The sequence below is a fragment of the Lathyrus oleraceus genome, chromosome 5, assembly GCF_024323335.1.
Source record: "Lathyrus oleraceus cultivar Zhongwan6 chromosome 5, CAAS_Psat_ZW6_1.0, whole genome shotgun sequence".
NCBI classification, from domain to species: Eukaryota; Viridiplantae; Streptophyta; class Magnoliopsida; order Fabales; family Fabaceae; genus Lathyrus; species Lathyrus oleraceus.
Window position 1 is genome coordinate 512,563,987 of NC_066583.1, and position 20,718 is coordinate 512,584,704.

General features: G+C 34.4%; 1 protein-coding gene across 1 annotated transcript; it reads left to right on the forward strand.

Annotated features, from left to right (window-relative positions):
• Positions 1-9,924: 9,924 nt before the first annotated feature.
• On the forward strand, positions 9,925-12,588 carry LOC127085926 (pentatricopeptide repeat-containing protein At1g11290, chloroplastic). The gene has a single exon (XM_051026470.1). It carries the CDS (start codon positions 9,991-9,993, stop codon positions 12,415-12,417), a length of 2,427 nt encoding a protein of 808 aa, XP_050882427.1. The 5' UTR covers positions 9,925-9,990; the 3' UTR covers positions 12,418-12,588.
• Positions 12,589-20,718: the final 8,130 nt, after the last annotated feature.

Below are 20,718 nucleotides of genomic sequence, written 5' to 3' on the forward strand. Positions count from 1 at the left end.
CTGAAGGTTTTGAACACACAAAATCTCGAATGCATTTCATTATTATATCGCGGTTGCGCAACTAATCTATTAAGAACAACTCCATCTGTTATTATTACATTCACCAGTTATGAGATGATACACAAGTTTTTGATGCAGACTATACCACAAGACAAGAAGCCAATGATATTGATTCTAAAAATGACGGTGAGAGGGATCAATTTCCATTCCAATCTAACAAGATTCATATCGGAAAACAAATAGCAGCTAATAAGACATTGATGTGCATTCCGTTTGGTCATGCAAATGCTCAATTTTATCAGGATTGTGAATTATATATATATATATATATATATATATATATATATATATATATATATATATATATATATATATATATATATATATATATATATATATATATTTGATCATGATTTTGTTTGTCTTATGGGAAGAGTGTGATCCATTTTCGTCTTGCATTCAATTCAATAATATTTCAAAACAAAACACTAAGAAGCCTTCTCTCATACCAGTAAACTTTTTCAAATCTTTTTCTATGAAATGAGCGGTCACACATATTTCAAAGATACACTCTATCGATGTGGTGAACAAGGTAGTATGGTTGAATCTTCTTTAGGATTTCATGTGTATAGATTTTTAATTTGTATGATTTTTTTTATGTTTCATCTTCATCAATATATTCTGGTATGAATCTAGATAGAATGCATACATAATACTTCAGAATTCTTGATGCTTCATAGTTTTAGTTTTTTAATATATATTTGATTCGTAAAACAAATAAACAAACATGACGAGCCTAGTGATACATTACCTTTCCAAATGACCATTACGACCATGGTTTGGTTCCTGGTGAAGGCAAATTTTTGGTGTCTTTTTAGAATTTTGGTGACCTTGGTGTTGAAGAAGATGATTATTCATTTCTAACTCAGCTGCCACGCGTGCATAAATAAACACCCATTGCCAACTCAGCTGCCACACATGCATAAATAAACTTCATTTGAGAAAAATAGACGAAAAGGACTTCTGAGGCGTTGTTTGAACAAGTAAAGAATTAAATTGGCCTCTTTTAAAATTAAGGAACCAAAATAGACCTCGTGGTAAAAATAAGGGACCAAAAAGGGTATTTTTCCAAAAATAATAATAATGAGAAGGTTAGAAATGACATGAAAATTTTGTGTAACCGAAAAGACTTGGAGTTGTAGCTTCAACCGAATGGAAAATTACTAAAATGAAATGATACTTACAGTATAACTTCCCAAGAAGCTAAAGTGGTTTATCAATGGTTAAATGAAATGAGAATGCTTGATGGTTTTGCTTCCGACTTATAAAGGTGTGCCAACGACAACAATAGGAAGTTGCATGGAATGAAAAGTCATGATTGCCATGTTTTCATGGAACGATTGCTTCCAATTGCATCCAGTTCACTACTCAAACATGTGCTTAACCCACTAACTAAATTAGTCAATTTTTTAGAGATATTTGTGCGTCAACTTTAAGAGTGGAAGACATCCTTAAGTTGGACCAAAATACTCCGGTCATTCTCTATAAGTTGAAACAAGTTTTTTCGACTCTATGGAACATCTTCTATGCATATTACATATGAAGCTTATCTTGGTAGACCTGTTCAATATAGGTGGATGCATCTGTTTGAAAGATTCATGGGTGATTCAAAGCGACCAGTGAAAAATAAAGCTAAAGTTAAAGGATCAATATGTGCACATTACTTGTATCGGGAAACATCACATATTTGTGATCATTATTTCAATCACTTGATGTTAACTCCAAGAATCATAACGAAAGAAGTCAATTTACCTTATCAGTCTTTGGTTTTCCCGTTCGTCCCTCTAGAAAGAAGAATGTGCATTGGTTGACCCAAAAAGAATTACAATTTGTGAATGTTCATGTCATGATTAATTACGTTGAAGTTAAACCATATCTTGAGTAACTTTACCACAACTACCTATTTATCTTTACAGTTTGAATATAAAACTTATTACCTTCAAACTTATAGTGTGTTTCTTTATAGGGCATTTAACACCTCTTATTTTCATAGCATCGGTGACCAAGCAATTATCGATCATATACATGTTTATTTTCTAGAATGGTTCAAGGAGTAATTGTCATGCATTGTTGCACCGACTCAATAAATACTCCTTTGAGAAACTTTTCTAAAGGCCATGTTCAAAATTAAAATGAATGTCACACATACTTTGTGAACGAATATAAATTTCACACTCAGACACGGACAGAACAGATGAAAAACCATAAACAATGGTGTATTCGTAAAAGGAGTTACAAATGGTGGTGAAGACGACTTCTATGGCATTGTTATGCATATTTTACGAGTTGGTATACAATTACTGAGACTCGGAAAATAATGTTGTCTTGTTTTATTGTGATTGATATGATCCATCTGCCAGAGGCACAAAAATAGATAAGAAATATAACACTGTTGAGATTCGAATGGATCATAGGGTACAAAGAGTGTGACCCTTTCATAATGTCACATACTTTTAGAAAATTTTATTAGTGTTTCTTATCCTTCAATTCAGCCATGTAAACGAGGATGACGTGTTGTAATCAAAACAAAACCACCAGGTCATATGAAACTGACGATCTAGTGAAAGATATTGCTTACCAAGATGATGAAATTTCTCAAATTAATGATCTGATTGAAGTTGAACAAATTACAAGTTTGTGTGATACAATTGTTGAGGGTCATCAAGTTGATGCATCTATATTGTTGGTAGAAAATAATGTGGATGAAGCGTTTGGGTCTGAGGATAATATTGGATCAGATGATGACAATAATATGGATGAAGAGCATGAAGAGTTTGAATATATCATTTTTGTAATTTTACTTGATGTACTGTGCATATAATGTGTTAATGCAACTATGATGTTGGTAGAAAATAATGTGTTGTGTTGATTTATTAATTGTATTGATTAATTAGTCGTATATTATGTTGATTTATTAATTATATCTACTCTCCTCCCACGATTATCATATGGTCCCATCTGGGAATCCAACTTTTATTAGCCCATATGGGCATATCCTCTCATAATACCAGCAGACTGAGGGATCTAACTTTCCACATCCCACATAGGTACCTTCATCCTTCATGCAGTCCGGGGGATCTAGTTTTCCACATCCCATACATGTATCCTCATCCTTCATGTAGTCTGGGGGATCTAGTTTTCCACATCATCATCATCCCACACACATACCCTCATACATACCCTAATCATACGTGCACCCTTAGGGACCCCAAATCCCACACACATACCATCATCATCCATGCATCATGGGGGATCTTGCACCCCCACCTACCACACATACACCCTTGTTTTCCATGCATCATGGATGATTTTGCACCCCACCTACCACACATATACTTGCGTGTGAGGAGCATGATGATCCTATTTTGGATGATCATGAGGAGCAGGATGACCATATTTTGGAGGTTAATCTCGCTGCAAATCCCGCTGAGTATGTGATGATTAATGGAAGATATTTTATTGAGCCCTTGGGAAGATCGTAAGTTTTTAATTTATAAATTTTTATTTAATTATACATGTACGTTGCTATTTTTAGATTTAATACTTATTCAAATTGTTGTTGTTGTTCAGTTTCGCGCTGAGTCGGCCTGCTGCCAAATGTATAAATCATGTTATTCATCTAATGTATAAAAAAATCTTGGAAGACATTTGTAGAATTTTCCTCTGATGATAAAGATGATTGGTTTGGCAAATTTAAGGTATAATGAATTTATTTTAAGTTATTGTTATTTTAATTACTTTTTTGTTATAATTATCTAACAATTTATTTGAATGTCATACAATATTGCAGGAAAAATGTACGTGAAATATAATGGACGAATATAGGATTAAAAAAACATTGCAGAACATCAACCTAACTTTCTGACATGCTTAAGAGTGCTAGACTTGGTTGGGAACAACAAAATATTTGTCCTAATTATATAAGTTTTAAGAGTGCGCAATCTAAGAGGAGATGAATTAGACTTACTGGGTTTTTCTTAATATTTAAGCAAGTTTATTTTGTTTTTACTTTTCTGGTTTAGAATAAGATGTAATGGTTGTTTTAAATGATGGATAACAGAAAATTAAAGTGCAGAAAGTAAATGACACAAAGATATATACTAGTTTCCCTTTCCAACCAATGATACATCTAGTCCCCTCACACCCCGTGAGAGTTTTCACTATGTTAGAATATGTACAAATCTCACACCAAGGTCACTCATACACTCTTCTTACATAAACAAAAAAGCAAGCCACTTTCTTTTACACTTATAAAGCACACCATTTTCTATGTCAAACAATGATCACTTAACACTTTGTGATCACAAACAGAATTTGAGTAATGTAAGTAGAAGTTTTTGTTTTTGAATCAATTATGTAGAAATTGATTTTCTCTTTCTCTTGATCACAATCCAAACATATATGCATAAGTGCTCAGAATAATATGAATGAAACTCTTTTTCAATTAAATGAAAGTTATTCACAAAGTTTCATTTTTTATGGAAAAATATGAACACTTGAAAAACTTGTTTGGATTATATAAAAATGATGTATGCAAGAGGTTATTTTAAAATTTGATGTATGAACATTTATATACATCATAAAATACCTCTATGAATTGATGCATATGTTTATAAACAATTCCACGAAGGTTTGCAACCTTTTAGACTCATGCTGGTTCATATAAAACCATGTTGCTTCAGTGGTAACTGGTCACAGCCGTAGCTGTTAAAAGTAAATTTGAAAAATTCGTAGATGAAACCGGTTACAGGTTTTGGTTAATCGATTACAGATGTAGCTGTTAAAAAATAAAACATAGTTGTTAAAAGTAATTAGTGTCTATAACCAGTTACAATTGTTTGAAAATATAAAAAAAAATAGCTTTGTAACAACATGGTTAGGATCCAAAATATTTTGGAAGATGTATGAAAGGTTTGAGATGAATATGCATGATATATACTCTGAGTCATTAAGAAATATAATATGAATTGTAATGCATACTTTAATCATCTTGATTCTTTCCTTTAATTTCCAAAACTTTATGATCATTTGAACTTGATTGTGCTATCCTTCAAGATTTGTCTTCTTTTTATCGATGTGTTTGTCTTCATCAAAACTATAACCAAGGTCAAGAAAAACTTTTCTTCACAAATTGGATAAACAAGGAAGTATTTGAAGAACTTCTTGTCTATTAGAATTCAGATAGTTTTAAGGTAAAATCTGAACAGGCAAAGAAACTTAGAGCATCTGAAATAGGGGTTACCTTAATTCAATAGAAAATATTAGTATCAGTGAAAATACTCGACGGATGATAATCCTCCGTATTTATGATTTGCAACGTGATATTTAGTAGGAAGTGAATTTTATTTATTGACTAGTGTTTTGATGATACTATTAGGACTGAATTAAGCATTGTATTGTTATTCTACTAGACAACTTTATTTTATGTTGGTAACTTACAATTTTTAGACTGCTGTTATTCTCTGAGTTTAAATTTTATATTTGTAATTGAGCATATTATTTTTATTATGCTCTATGTAAAAAAGCATATGATAAATATAAAATGGAAAAAGGATATGTGCTATAGTTTCATGGAAATAAAAACCGTAAGATGATAGAAAGTTAATTTTAATTTATAGTGCATATAGCATTTTGTATAAGCTAGTAGTGGATATCTCACTCAACCTTGGAAACAACATCTTCTGCAGAAAACTTTCACAAGAACTTGGTTGTTCATTAGGATACTCAATGGCTTGCGAAGAACCATGAACTCCACATTCCAAAACTGGAACCTGTTGACATGCATCTATTATAGAGTTGAACGTGACCACATTTGGCTTGATTCCTTTCTCAATCCTTGCAATAAAGATCCCGGCGCAGATAAATATACACATATTTCACTACCATGTGCAGCAGCTATATCAGCAGCAGGAGCTAAAGGTGCAAACTTTGAGTTGAAATAGTTCCCAGAGGAGGAAGACCAATCATTTCTATGGCGTTGATGGCTATTTTGGTGATTGTGATTATGATTTTCAGCAGATCTAGAGTAGGGAGTCACGAGTAGAAGCCATTGGAGAGAATATATTTTAATACTCCCTCCGTTCTTTTTTAAGTGTCATTTTTTTACTTTTTACACATACCAAGGAAACTAATAATTATTGTTACTTTTCAAACAATAATTCTTCTTTTACCTATAATACCCTTAATTATTTATTACATTCACTTTACTTTTTCTCTCTCTGCAATCATTATTTAGGGGTAATTTTGACAAAATTGCAATTAATACTACCTTGAACTTTGCAAGTGACAATTAAAAAAAAACAAATTTTTTGCAAGAAAATGATACTTATAAAGGAACACAGGGAGTATATATTAATTCTTCGAATATATAATCTTTTTTTTTTGTTTTTCTAAAAGAAATTTATATTTTTACGAGATAAGATGATGACATGTAATTCTATGAATTGTTTTTAAGGAGTGATTACAAATATATGATTGTTAAATGAAAAGTTATGCATGCATTATACTTGATTGAAAATATTTGATTGATTAAATTTTGATAGGAGAATTATTCAAATTTATTCTTGTTAAAAATGATTTTGAGAAAAACGTCCTTATTCTAAAAAGCACACAATTGTTTAAATCTGATTAAACATAAAAGGAAACAAATCCATAACAGGGTGATCGTGATTTAAATTTTATGTGAAGCTATTTTGAGCGAGACAGGATGTCTCACTGAACGAGGGATACAATGCTTACCATATAGCTTTCTTACTTAAGAGAGAGAGAGAGAGAGAGAGAGAGAGAGAGAGAGAGAGAGAGAGAGAGAGAGAGAGAGAGAGAGAGAGAGAGAGAGAGAGAGAGAGAGAGAGAGAGAGAGAGAGAGAGAGAGAGAGAGAGAGAGAGAGAGAGAGAGAGATCACATCTTGGCATAATATCTTACTTCACATGTTGCCGATAAAATGCGTTAATCTTATGTAGTAACAAACTCCTCATTCAGCCAATTTTTAAGCAAATACAACATGCAAGAAGTGATGGACAATCTTACAAACATTCTTCAAGACATGATTTTCAAAATATCATAGTCGAACGAAACTAATCAAGAAACATGTTAGCTAAGATATGATCACAACATCTTCGTAATAGTAACAATAAATAGAAGATCTCATCTCACTAAATAAGAACAATGAGCAACATGTCTTGCATTTCATATTCCCCTATTTGCCACAAAATGGACAAGGGATATTAAAGTAATATCCATCCTTTAGAGGGAAACTAGAAGAAAAAGAACCAACCCAATAAAGAGAAAAATGAACCATTATCCGGCTTATGGAGGGAAATCACATCATCACGTGTTCGGATTTGGAAAAGTTCTATTTTTAGCAAGATTGCATTTGGAGTTATTATTTTTCAAGGTTTGTATCAATCAAGAATCTCAATCTTCATAATAAAGATTTGATTGATTATGTGTATTTTTAGAAGATATGATCTAAATCAAATAGAGCCAGATGAAGGTGTTAATATCAAGAGATTCAAATTTGATCAATCAAGATTTACAATCAACCATTATTGAAGATTAATCCCTTGTCTTTTTTAGGTTCTAACCGAATTCATGATCTAAACCCTTATGTGCTTTTAGAGCTGGACTTTTATGGCTATTTAAGGAGTTAATCTCCTTTGTGAAGACTCAAAATTTTAGAGAAAATATATATTCTATAGAAGAAGTTTATTTGAGTCTTGTATTTGTTGTGAAACTCTATTCGCTAGTGTCATCCATATATTAAGGAATAAAGTTTGTTTTGAGTTATAACTTTATTTCATCATTATTATACTTTTGTAATTGTCCAAATACTTGCGAGAGTGTTTGAGTGAGGGTGAGAGGTGTCTCAAATTCAGGGGAATCCTTATCGAATCTTCAAATGTAGTATTAGGAAAGCGACGTTGGATGAAGTGAGTTCAGATAAGACCAATTGTACTTCAGACTATTAAGACTGAGGTTCTTTCTAATGGGGAGTCCTGAATAGAAATTCACTTGTATTATTAGGAAAAAAGGCATTGAACCAAGACGTTTGAATTAAGATCAATTTGTACTTCTGACTATTAAGAGTGAATTTCCTTTTATTAGATTAGCGTCCTCTAGACGCAGATTATTTTGCACCAAACGGGGATACCAATTCCCGTGTTATTTATATTTTGCTTTTATTTTGTCGGCTACTTTATCATCTTGTGTCAGACATTGTGTCTCTGAGCATGGAGTGTATGTTAGTGATGCAGACATGGTCAATTGAATCTTTATATGTTTGTATGTAGATGATTTGTTGATTATATGTGTAGATGAAACAAAGATAAGAAAAGTCAAGTCAAAACTGATGCATGAGTTTGAAATGTCCGACCTAGGAAATTTGTCATATTTCTTAGGGATGGAGTTCAAAGACACAAATGAAGGAGTATTCTTGCACCAAAAGAAGTATCCCTAAGATATCTTGAAGAGGTCAAATATAAGCAACTGTAATGCAGTTGCTACGCCATTCTGAATCAAAGTTGAAGAAGAAGACACATGACTAATTTGTAAGTGCGATATTGTACAAACAAATCATTTGATCCTTAAGGTAACCTTGCAATACCAGATCATACATTTGTCAAAATATCGGATTGTTGAGCAGATTCATGGAGAAACCCCAAGAATGTCATCTCACTGCAGTCAAGAGAGTGCTGAGATACATCAAAGGTATGATTGATCATGATGTGTTGATGCCAAGATACTAGAAGACTAGCAGGGATGTAGAGGTATATGGATATACTGATTTAGATTTCAGTGGAGATCAAGACGAGAAGAAGATTATTGTAGGCTACATTGAAGGCGCTCCAATCCCATGGAGCTTAAGAAAGTAAATCATTATGGATTTGTCATCATGTGAAGTTGTGTATGTAGTTGCATCATATGCAGCATGTCAAGCATCATGATTAGAGATGTTGCTCGAAGAGTTAAAGATAATGGAATCGAGGAAAATCAAGTTGTTTGTCGACAACAAGTCAGCTATCAACCTGGTAAACAATCAAGTGTGTCATTGTCGAAGTAAGCACATAGAAATGAGGTATTATTTTCTGAGGGATCAAGTTAACAAAGGAAATATTGAACTTGAGTATTGGAAGACAGAATGTCAACTAGCCGACATACTTACAAACCCATGAAGAAATTCAGGTTCGACGAGTTGAAGAGAAGCATCAGGATGAGAAATCTCGAGAACATGAATTAGGGGGTGTATTAGAAGTTGTAATTCAATGTTCTGTCGAAAGCTAGCATTCGACGGTGTCAAAGTAGTTAGTTTCGACGGTGTCAAAGTAGTTAGTCGAGGTGAAGGACTCGAATACAACATATAGATGTGTCAAAATGTAACTTGTAGTTTTGTACTTTACATTTTATATGTTCTAGACTTGGATCGGTTTGTATAGTTTTGGACATGCGCTTTAGTTACATATATAAAGGGCATTCTATGATGTAAACACAATAATTTCACTCAATACAAATTTCTACAATTTAGTTTATATTTTTTTCTCTTTTCTCTCTTCTTCTTCTCCCATCTTTCTTGAAAACCTTTTGTTCTAACAACCTTTTTATAAAAATCATTTTTGATATATAACTTTTAAAAAAAATTGCGATTTCGACTATGTTTTGATCTTCAATAATGTATGTTTATGTTATATATGATATCAAAATTAATCTTTCAATTTAAAAAAACTACACATAAAAAAATTTATAATACTTTTAAACAGTTTTATAAAATCTATTTTTAAAAATAAAAATAAAAACCCATTTTTTAAAAACTAATGAAAGATATTTTTAGTTGAAAATTTTCTATGAAGATAAATATGGTAGTACGATGTTTGAAAATAAAAAACATGAACTTGGTACATTCCGAAAGAATCTACTGTGAGACAGATTGAAGAACAATGAGCTCTAACCTCTTATCAGTTCACACTCCTTCACCACTTCCCAACATCTCAAAAACAACACCTTTATACCAAAGAATCTACATCCCAAACCATGTCTACACACACCCATCAGCTATACTCCTAGAACTCTGCACTTCCGTGAAAGAGCTTCATCAAATCCTTCCCCTCATCATCAAAAACGGTTTCTACAATGAACATTTATTCCAAACAAAGCTCGTAAGCTTGTTCTGCAAATTCGGTAGCATGGTTGAAGCATCTCGTGTGTTTGATCCTGTGGAACAAAAGTTGGATGTTCTTTACCATACTATGCTTAAAGGGTATGCAAAAAACTCAACTTTATGTGATTCTTTGAAGTTTTATAATAGGATGCAGAAGGATGGGGTTAATCCTGTTGTTTATGATTTTACTTACTTGTTGCAATTGTGTGGGGAGAATTTGGAACTTGAAAAGGGTAGAGAGATTCATGGGATGTTGATAGTTAATGGGTTTGAGTCGAATTTGTTTGCTATGACGTCTGTTGTTAATTTGTATGCCAAGTGTAGAAAGATTGATGATGCGTGTAAGATGTTTGATAGAATGCCGTGTAAGGATTTGGTTTCGTGGAATACGGTTATTGCGGGGTATGCGCAGAATGGGTTTGCTAGGAAAGCTTTGTGGTTGGTTTCGGATATGCGGGAAGATGGTCAAAAGGCGGATTCGATCACTTTGGTTAGTGTTTTGCCGGCTGTGGCGGATATTAAGGGTTTGAGAATTGGAAGGTCGATTCATGGTTATGCTATTAGATCGGGATTTGAGTCGATGGTTAATGTTTCCGCGGCGCTTTTGGATATGTACTTTAAGTGTGGGTTGGTAGAGACTGGGAGATTGGTTTTTAGGAGGATGAGTAGCAAGAATGTAGTGTCGTGGAATACTGTGATTGACGGTCTTGCGCAAAACGGAGAGTCTGAAGAGGCGTTTGCGACTTTTCTGAAGATGTTGGACGAAAAGGTGGAGCCTACAAATGTTAGTATGATGGGTGCTTTACATGCTTGCTCTAATTTAGGCGACCTTGAAAGAGGGAGATTTGTTCATAGATTGTTGGATCAGATGAAATTTAGTTCGAATGTGTCAGTTATGAATTCTTTGATATCTATGTATACGAAGTGTAAGAGAGTTGATATTGCAGCGTCGGTATTCGATAATTTGAAAGGGAAAACAAACGTCACATGGAATGCCATGATATTAGGTTACGCGCAGAATGGTTGTGTGAATGAAGCTTTGGATTTGTTCTGTACGATGCAATCTGAAGGCGTTAAACCCGATTCCTTTACATTCGTGAGTGTGATCACTGCTCTAGCAGATTTATCGGTTACCCGCCAGGCTAAGTGGATTCATGGACTTGCAATAAGAACAAATATGGACAAGAATGTATTTGTTGCTACTGCTCTTGTTGACATGTACGCAAAATGCGGAGCCATCGAAACTGCCAGAGAGCTTTTCGACACGATGCAAGAGCGACACGTGATAACATGGAATGCAATGATCGATGGATATGGCACACACGGACTTGGCAAAGCAGCTCTTGATCTCTTTGATGATATGCAGAAGGAAGCTTCTGCCAAGCCGAATGATACAACATTTCTGTCAGTTATTTCAGCATGTAGTCACTCGGGTTTTGTTGAAGAGGGTCTCTACTATTTCAAAACCATGAAGGAGCATTACGGCTTCGAGCCTTCGATGGATCACTACGGTGCCATGGTTGATCTTCTCGGTCGTGCTGGAAAGCTAGACGATGCTTGGAATTTTATTCACGAGATGCCTATTAAACCAGGGATTACCGTTTTAGGTGCAATGTTAGGTGCTTGCAAAATCCATAAAAACGTCGAATTGGGCGAAAAAGCCGCAGATATGCTATTCGAGTTGGATCCAGATGAGGGTGGTTATCATGTGCTGGTTGCAAACATGTACGCCTCTGCTTCAATGTGGGACAAAGTGGCTAAAGTGAGAACAGCCATGGAGAAAAAGGGTCTCCACAAAACTCCCGGCTGCAGTTTGGTCGAATGGAGAAACGAAGTTCACACGTTCTACTCAGGAAGTACAAACCATCCTCAATCGAAAAGAATCTACGCTTTTCTCGAGACTCTTGGAGACGAGATCAGGGCTGCTGGTTACGTGCCTGATACCAATTCAATTCACGACGTGGAAGAAGACGTGAAGGAGCAATTGCTTAGTAGCCATAGTGAAAGGCTTGCAATTGCATTCGGGCTTTTGAATACAAGACATGGTACAACAATACACATCAGGAAGAATCTAAGAGTCTGTGGTGATTGCCATGAGGCTACCAAATACATTTCGCTCGTGACGGGAAGGGAAATTATAGTGCGCGATTCACAAAGGTTCCATCATTTTAAGAATGGAAGATGTTCTTGCGGGGATTACTGGTAAAATTATAGACGCCATTGTTATTATCATTGAATCTTGATTCATTCTATGAAGGCATGTCAAGAAGAATGTATTGTTTGGATCAGTGGCTTGTAACTGTATGGAAGAGAGTCAATTTGGTTAGGCATTTTGCCAATAAGATTGTTTCATGCTAAATTTATGCTTTTGAGCTCAGAGCACTTGTCAAGTTTGTAGGAAACTCTCCGACAAACAAGTTGTTGATTAGAAGGAGATACCTTAATCTTGAGAAACAACCAAGTTCTTGTGGAATGTTTCCATAGAAGATGTTGTTTCGAAGATTGAAGTGTCTCATATGAGACAAATTCCCAATATATGGAGAAACGTATCCATGCAATTTGTATCTAGCAACTTCAACTTTGTAACTCTTTGATGCATGGGACTACATGCGACTCTATTCCAAAAACCTAGGATACCATATGGATCACTAGATATTAATTGTTTGAATTGGAGCAGAGCCAAATGATCTGTTTGGTTTCCTAATGCTAATGCCATAACTCTGTTTGGACCAAACCACACTAAGGCTAAGGTGAAGAGATGAATGTATACACAACGAGGCTTCATTTGGTTGACGAGCAAGAGAGTGTTCATAATTAGGTGGAAATACAAAACTTTATATTTGTAGCTTATAAGCAAGTACTCACCAGGAAGATATATACACAATTCATCAAGAGACGACTGAGACTTTGTTAGTCATCGCTGGTAGAGTTACATTAATGTACTTTTCTAATACAATAAAATAACTTATTTGATATTAGATATTAACTATTAGAAATTAAGTAATTGAGTTCAAGTAGTTAATAAACTCCCGTAAAAGACAAATTGTTTGCGAGAACACAAGTTCAAATCTTGTCTGAAACAAACACTAGCCAAATTTTACAAATCTAATGACCTCCAAATTACCAAAGTCTCATTCCATTAAGAATTAAAGGGCTAAGATTAGAAAAATCAACTATTAGATCATCCACTATTAGTTAGAATCTTGTTACATCATCAATCTTCTTAATTTTGTTCAAGATGTATAACTGATTTCAACAGTTTTGTTTGGTCCAATTGTTACATCAACAGTCTTAAGCATGATAATTAACATTCCTCCTTGCTTTAGGAGCTGCAAACACCAAACTTTGATCTCATGTCTTCAAACTTGATAGCTGGTAAGAGCTTTGTAAAAACATCAGCTATTTGCTCTTCTGTTTTGCAATAAACAAGAGTAACAGTACCATCCTTCTGCATTTCCCTCAAGAAAAACAGTTTGATGTTGAAATGTTTGGTTTTTCCGTGAAAAACTGGATTGTGCGAAATAGCTATTGCAGCTTGATTATCAACAAAGATCTTAGTGTCTTCTTTGTGCTCAAGATGAAGATCACTCAATATCTTTCTCAGTCAGATAGCTCGATTTACAGCAGCAGTTGCAGCAACAAACTCTACTTCGGCAATAGATTGAGCCACCATCTCTTGTTTTTTCGAGCTCCAAGAGAAAATACCAGAACCAAGTGTTAAACAATAGCCCGAAGTGCTTTTCATATCATCAATAGAACCTCCTCAATCGTTGTCTGAAAAACCAATCAGCTTGAAATGCCAAAATCACATGTACCTTTGACATATCTAAGCACCCTTTTTGCAGTCTTGAGACACACTTCACTAGCACAATGCATAAATCGAGACAAAATACTTACATCATTCAAGATGTCAGGGCGTGTAGCTGTAAGATACATCAAGCAACCAACCAGACTTCTAAAATATGCTTGATCAATCTTTTCAGTTCCATCTTCTTTGCAAAGCTTCTCCTATTTCTCCGCATTCTTCAAGTTTAAACTTCTTAAGAATTTCTTTTGTATATTTTTTCTGACAAATAAAAACTTCATCTTTTCTTTGTTAGATTTCCATTCCGAGAAAATAAGTCATTAATCCAAGATCTGTCATCTCAAATTCTTTCATCATTTCCAACTTAAATTCATCAATCAAGGCCGCATTATTTCCAGTGACCAAAATATCATCAACATAAAGAGAGACAACAAGAATATCAACCTCAATGTGCTTGATGTATAAAGTAGACTCAGATAGACTTTTTGCAAAATCCAAACTCATCAAATGATTATCAATTCTGCTATACCAAACTCTTGAGCCTGTTTCAAACCATAGAGAGTCTTCTTAAGAAGATAAACCTTGTTTTCTTCCCCTTTCTTCATAACACCTTTAGGTTGTTCAACATAGACTTCTTGCAAGAAACCATTTAAAAAAATGTTGATTTAACATCCAACTGGTATACTTTCCAACCCTTTTGGGCTGCGACAACAAGTAGTAACCTGATGGTGTCTAGCCTGGCCACTGGCGCAAATGTATCTGAGTAGTCCACTCCAAAAATCTGAGCATAACCTTTAACCACTAGCCTTGCCTTGAACTTGTTGATGGAGCCATCAGCATTGAGCTTAGTTTTGAAAACCCACTTGACGCCAATGACTTTCCTATCTTGAGGTCTGTCAACAAGTTGCCATGTATTATTTTTCTCAATCATGTGCAACTCTTCCTTCATTGCAACCATCCAATTTTATCAAGTTTTGCTTCTTCAAAACTAGCAGGCTCACAAACAACAATGTTGCATCTTTGATAAACATTAGAAAGTAGTCTTGTGCTCCTGACAGGAACATCATCTACCATTTCATTTTCTCAATCTTCAATGCTTTCATCAATTTTGTCCAAGATAGAAAACTGGAGTTTTGACTTTTTGGAAATTGCATTCATCTCCTTTGTGTCATCCCAATTCCACTTTTCATCTTCCATAAAATTCACATCTCTGCTTACAATAATTTTACATTTTGTGGCTGGTAAATTTTATAAGCTTTTGTAATGGAGTTGTAGCCAATAAAAATGCTTGGAAGAACTCTTTTGTCTAATTTATCTCTCTAGATTTGTGGAACATGAGTAAAACACAAACATCCAAATATTTTAAGAAAATTCAGGGAGGGTTTGTAACCATACCAGGCCTCAAATGGCGTCTTATCCTTTACTACTCTTGTACGAAGCCTATTTTACAAATAAACAACAATGTTCGTCGATTCCACCCAAAATTGCTTAGGCAATTTCTTCTCATGCAGCATGCATCGAGTCGTCTCCAATATAAACCTGTTTCTTCTTTCACTAACTCCATTTTGTTATGGAGTGTATGGAACAGTCAACTGATGATGAATGCATGTGTCATCACAGAATTGATCGAATGCTTCAGAAGTATACTCTTTGCTATTGTGTGATCTGAGAGCTTAAATTTTACAACCACTTTCATTATTCACTCTATCTTTGAAGTTCCAAAATACTTGTGCTACCTCTGATTTGTGCTTCAGAAAGAAGATCCAATACATACGAGTAAAATCATCAATGAATATAGCATAATAAATACTACCATTCAAAGAAGGTGTTCTTTGTGGACCTGCAATGTCAGTATGAATCAATTGCAACTTCTTTGTTGTTTTCCATACTGTCTTTGGAAATGGCTTTCTGTTTTTCTTTCCAAACTAACAAGCCTTGCAATTTGAAATATGGTCACCAAGTTATAGAAAGTCGTTTGCCATCTCCTTGGATTTTAGTTGCAGCAGGCCCTGATGATGATAATGTCCTAGTCTTTTGTGCCACAAATTTGTTACATTTTCTTCCATTTGAAAAGCAATTTGCTCCTCCTCCAATGGATTTTCCAGAGAAAAACTTTTCCCTCTCATTTTTACTTTAAAAATGGATTTTCCATCACCATCTTTAATCAAACAGCTTTTGTTTTCAAACAAAACTTTATAGCCCCTTTCAATTAATTGCCCAACTCTTAAAAGATTTTGATCAATTTCAGGAACGTACAACACATCAAAAATGAACTTTGCACCTGAAAAAGTTGAAATTGCTATTGTTCCTTTTCCCTTTACAGCAATATAGTGGCCATTTCCAACCCGAACTTTCAATGAACTTGCATTGCTTAGTTCTCTGAATAAATCCTTGTTATATGTCATGTGGTTAGTACAACCATTGTCAATCAGCCAATTCTCACTTGATTCGATGCTAGAGAAACATGTTGCAACGAACAAATGATCCTCTTCCTCTTCTTCTTGATTAACAGCCTTTGCCTCGTCACTATCTTGTTGATTCATGTTCTTACATATAACAGCTTCATGTCCCATTTGATTACACTTAGTGCACTTAGCATCAGGTCTTCTCCAACATCTAAATGGTGGATGGACTTTGTTTCCACAGTGTTGACAAGGTGGATAAGATTTTCTTTGAATTTCATTCTTTTCTTTTGCATTGGCTGATGTTGAGCCTACTCCATTTTCACCAAAATCCTTCTTGCCTCATGGCCCTACGCTACTCTTGGGCTTGCAAGGCATGAACGACTTCCGCCAAAGTGATCTTACATAGATCCTTTGTGTTCTCTAAAGAGGCTAGAGATGCCTCGTATCTTTCAGGCACGGTAACCAAAAAAATTCTACAATTCTGGAATCAACAAATCTAGTACTGAGTAATCTAACTTTGTTTGCAATAAAAAGCAATTTGTCTGAGTATTCTTTGATTGTCTCAGACTCTTTCATTCTCTGTAACTCAAATTCTCTCATCAGATTCAGCACTTGAATGCTTCGAATTCTCTCATCCCTTTCATATTCTTCCTTCAAATAGTCCCAGATTGTTTTTGGTGTTTTGAGGGTCATGATTCTAGTAAAAGTTGTTTCTGAAACACCAACAAAGAGACATGATTTCACCTTTGCCTTTTTTGTTTTTTTCTCCTTGTGATATTTCAACTGAGCCATAATAGGATTATTCAACAGCGGAGGAACTTCATAATCCTCTTCTATGGCTTCCCAAGCGTCCAAAGCTTCTAGGTAAGATTCCATTTTTACTGTCTAAATGTCATAGTTGTTCTCATCAAAGAGAGGAGGGGCAACTTTTGAAAAACTTGACTCACCATCCATTTCACAGGTCCCTCAAGAAGAGAGCTCTGATACCAATTGTTGTTAATTGAACAAGAAAATAGTCGTAGAAAATGAACAGGATAGAGGAGAAAATAACTACTTTGATTCATATAATTGGTCTTTTGACAGAAACTAACTGAACATACACACTCTCTTTTACATAGGTTCACCATGCTAAAACTTCCAATAACTACCATAATACAACACCACAATTAATTAAAAACTGAACAACAGTTACTAATATAAAAATAACCAACATCTAATACATAAAAACTTCACTTCAGTAATCCTAAGCATGATAATTAACAAACCTAAAGTAAAGTTGTCTAGTAGAATACCAATACAATGCTTAATGCAGTCCCAACAATATCATCAAAACTATTCAATAAATAAAATTGAGTTAAATTTCATCATTTTCAATGCCATAAACAAACTTACAGCAACATTTCTGTGAAACAACAAGGCGATATGGGGTCCAAGATCTAAATGCAACAATTGTTGAGGTTGTTGGATGAGTACAAAGTGTTTGAGGATGGAAAAAGAATTTAAGACAAATTTTGGACTCATCATGATTCCATCAAGTTGTTGAACATATTTCTCACATATTTCTCACGGTGTTAATAATTGATTAAATATATAAGACTAACAAAATACACACTTCCTCTTCTAAAAATGGTTGGTGTTACTTCTACATAGACGAATTACTCAATTGGCTTTGTGTTTTTGGAATGTGAAAAAGAGGATAACATCTCATGTGCTTTGGAAATGTGTCGAAATATATTGAAAGAATTAGAAAACATGCCATAAGTGATTGTCACTAATCGCGATACCACACTATGAATTCAGTTGTAAGCGTATTTCCTACATCATACATTTTACTGTGTATGTTTCATATAACAAAATTGTGTGAGGTAGACTTAATCCTGCAGTAGAGACCAAACAAAAGGGTGAAGACGGGAAAATGGTCTAACCTAATTAGATATTGGAAAGCATAATGAATGCTTGGAATATCATAATCAACTTTTCTACAAATGAGTTATATGTCTTTGTCATACAATTCAAAATAGTATGTGCAAAACATTTAGATTTCTTGAACTATGTTGAAAGTACGACATTATACACTTTGGAAATACCACAACTAATAAATTATAACCTTCTCACGTATCGCACCGCGAAAAATACCTGAGCGCATCGCATGCTCGAAGATATAACCGATTCTCCATCAAACTTTATTTATTCTAAAAGCAAAGGGAAAATATCGATAAAACCCAAGGGAAAGAGAAATGGGTAAGGGATTCGGTTACGCGAGGGGAAGGTATTAGCATCCCTCACATTTGTTGTATTCAACGGAAACCATTTTGAATGTTCTTTGCATGGACGGGTGTTATTATCTAAATGTTACTTGCGAAGGGAAAAAAAGGTTTATTAATTAGTGTGCTCGCTAAGGATTATGACACTCGTGCCTACGTATCCTGATAGTGCAATAAGAAAATTAGAGCTTCGTAGTTTGTGGAATCAGGGATAGGAAATGAAAAAGAAAGTGATTGAAGTGATATAAGTGGTGTTAAAACGAAACAAGAGGTAAAAGTGTTTAGATCAGAAGGATAAAATGAATGGTGTCTTAACCGAGAATCGGTGATTAACCAGTGCATGTGTTGTAGGGTTTGTTAACCAAGAAGTGGTGATTATCCATGAATGAGGGAAAATGGTATTTTAACAGAGAATCGGTGATTAACCAAAGAAAATGGTATGACATTTTAACCGAGAATTCATGTTTAACCAAAGACATATGTATGATATTTTAACTGGGAATCGATGATTAACCAAATAGAAAGGGAGTATGGTATTTTAACCGATAATCGATAATTAACCAAAAAGAAAGGGAGTATGATACTTTAACCGAGAATCGATGATTAACCAAAAAGAAAGGGAGTGTGGTATTTTAACTGAGAATCAGTGATTAACCAAAAGAAATGGAGTATGGTATTTTAATCGAGAATCACTAATTAACCCAAAAGGAGAGAATATGATCTTTTAACCGAGAATCCATGATTAACCAAGGAAATGGCGTGTTAACCAATAAGTGGTGATTAACCCAAAAGGAGAATGGCGTTTTAATCAAGAATCAATGATTAACCAAAAGAAAGGGTATATTAACCAAGAAGTGGTGATTAACCCACAAAGAAAGTATTGTGAGGGTGTTGATTGGTTAAAGGTTTGAACATTTCCCTAAGGCGGAAAAAATTATTTGATTAGTTATGATTCATTTTAGGTGGGAGACAAATATCAAACCACAAGCTAAGTACGACCGACAATCCGAGTACTTGGGAGCTGAAAGGACAAGTGCATCCTAACCTTTATTTTTCATCTCAAAAGTACGGTAATTTCTTGTTACTAATATTTTCATTTGTTACACTTGTTATTAAAATTGTATCCAAACCATTTTCAAGGATGGATCATCTCCTACGTCCATCACATCACTGAGTGGAAAGCTGCACCTGTCTACGATAAGGACTGGCCACATGCAGCCACTTTTGTTCCATACAGGGGGAATGGTGCGTTCGAGCCATTCAGAGTCTCTCTTGATTGTATGGTACCATATGACGTTTGCTTCTACCCATACGAGGATCACTGTCAGACACGTTAGTTTGACGTAATTTCCTTATGCTCCGGATGACTGACATGTGGGTTATCTCTTATGTATCACTATCTTCCCGAGCGAGTGATGCGCCAGTTTGACTACTTGCTGATTATTTTAAGACCTCCTCATGAGTCCGCTCCTCCCGGTGTCTACCGCAGAGATTTACATGTAATATTGGATGATTTCGAGAGTCACCTAATACCAGAGTTATTAATCTCGGATAACGGAGCAGAGCGGCCGATCCAAAAAATGGAATAACGGAATAATTTTTGTTAACTTTTTAAAATTAACTATTTTTGAACTAAATATATGATATATGCTATTATTATTTTTATTATTAATGTTTTTAATTACAGATGTATTTACTTGTGTCTATTATTAATGTTAGTTAGAACTATGTCTATTATTAATGTTAGTTAGACATAGTTCTTGTGTCTATTCACTAGATAATTTATTAGAAGGATATATTTTTTATTAGAAGGATATATTTTGACAATATTCTTTTATTAAAGTGTTTATTCAGTTTTTTTACAACTATACCTAGATGTTAATGTTGTGGTACAATACCCAATAAAATTAATTATTTTTTTGACTTTTCAATTCTTTTTTATTAGTAAAAAATGTTTATCCTCTACCTTTTCATCTTTTTTATTTTTGAAAATAGTGTATGTGGATATCTTTTCCTTCTTATCAAAATCGTTA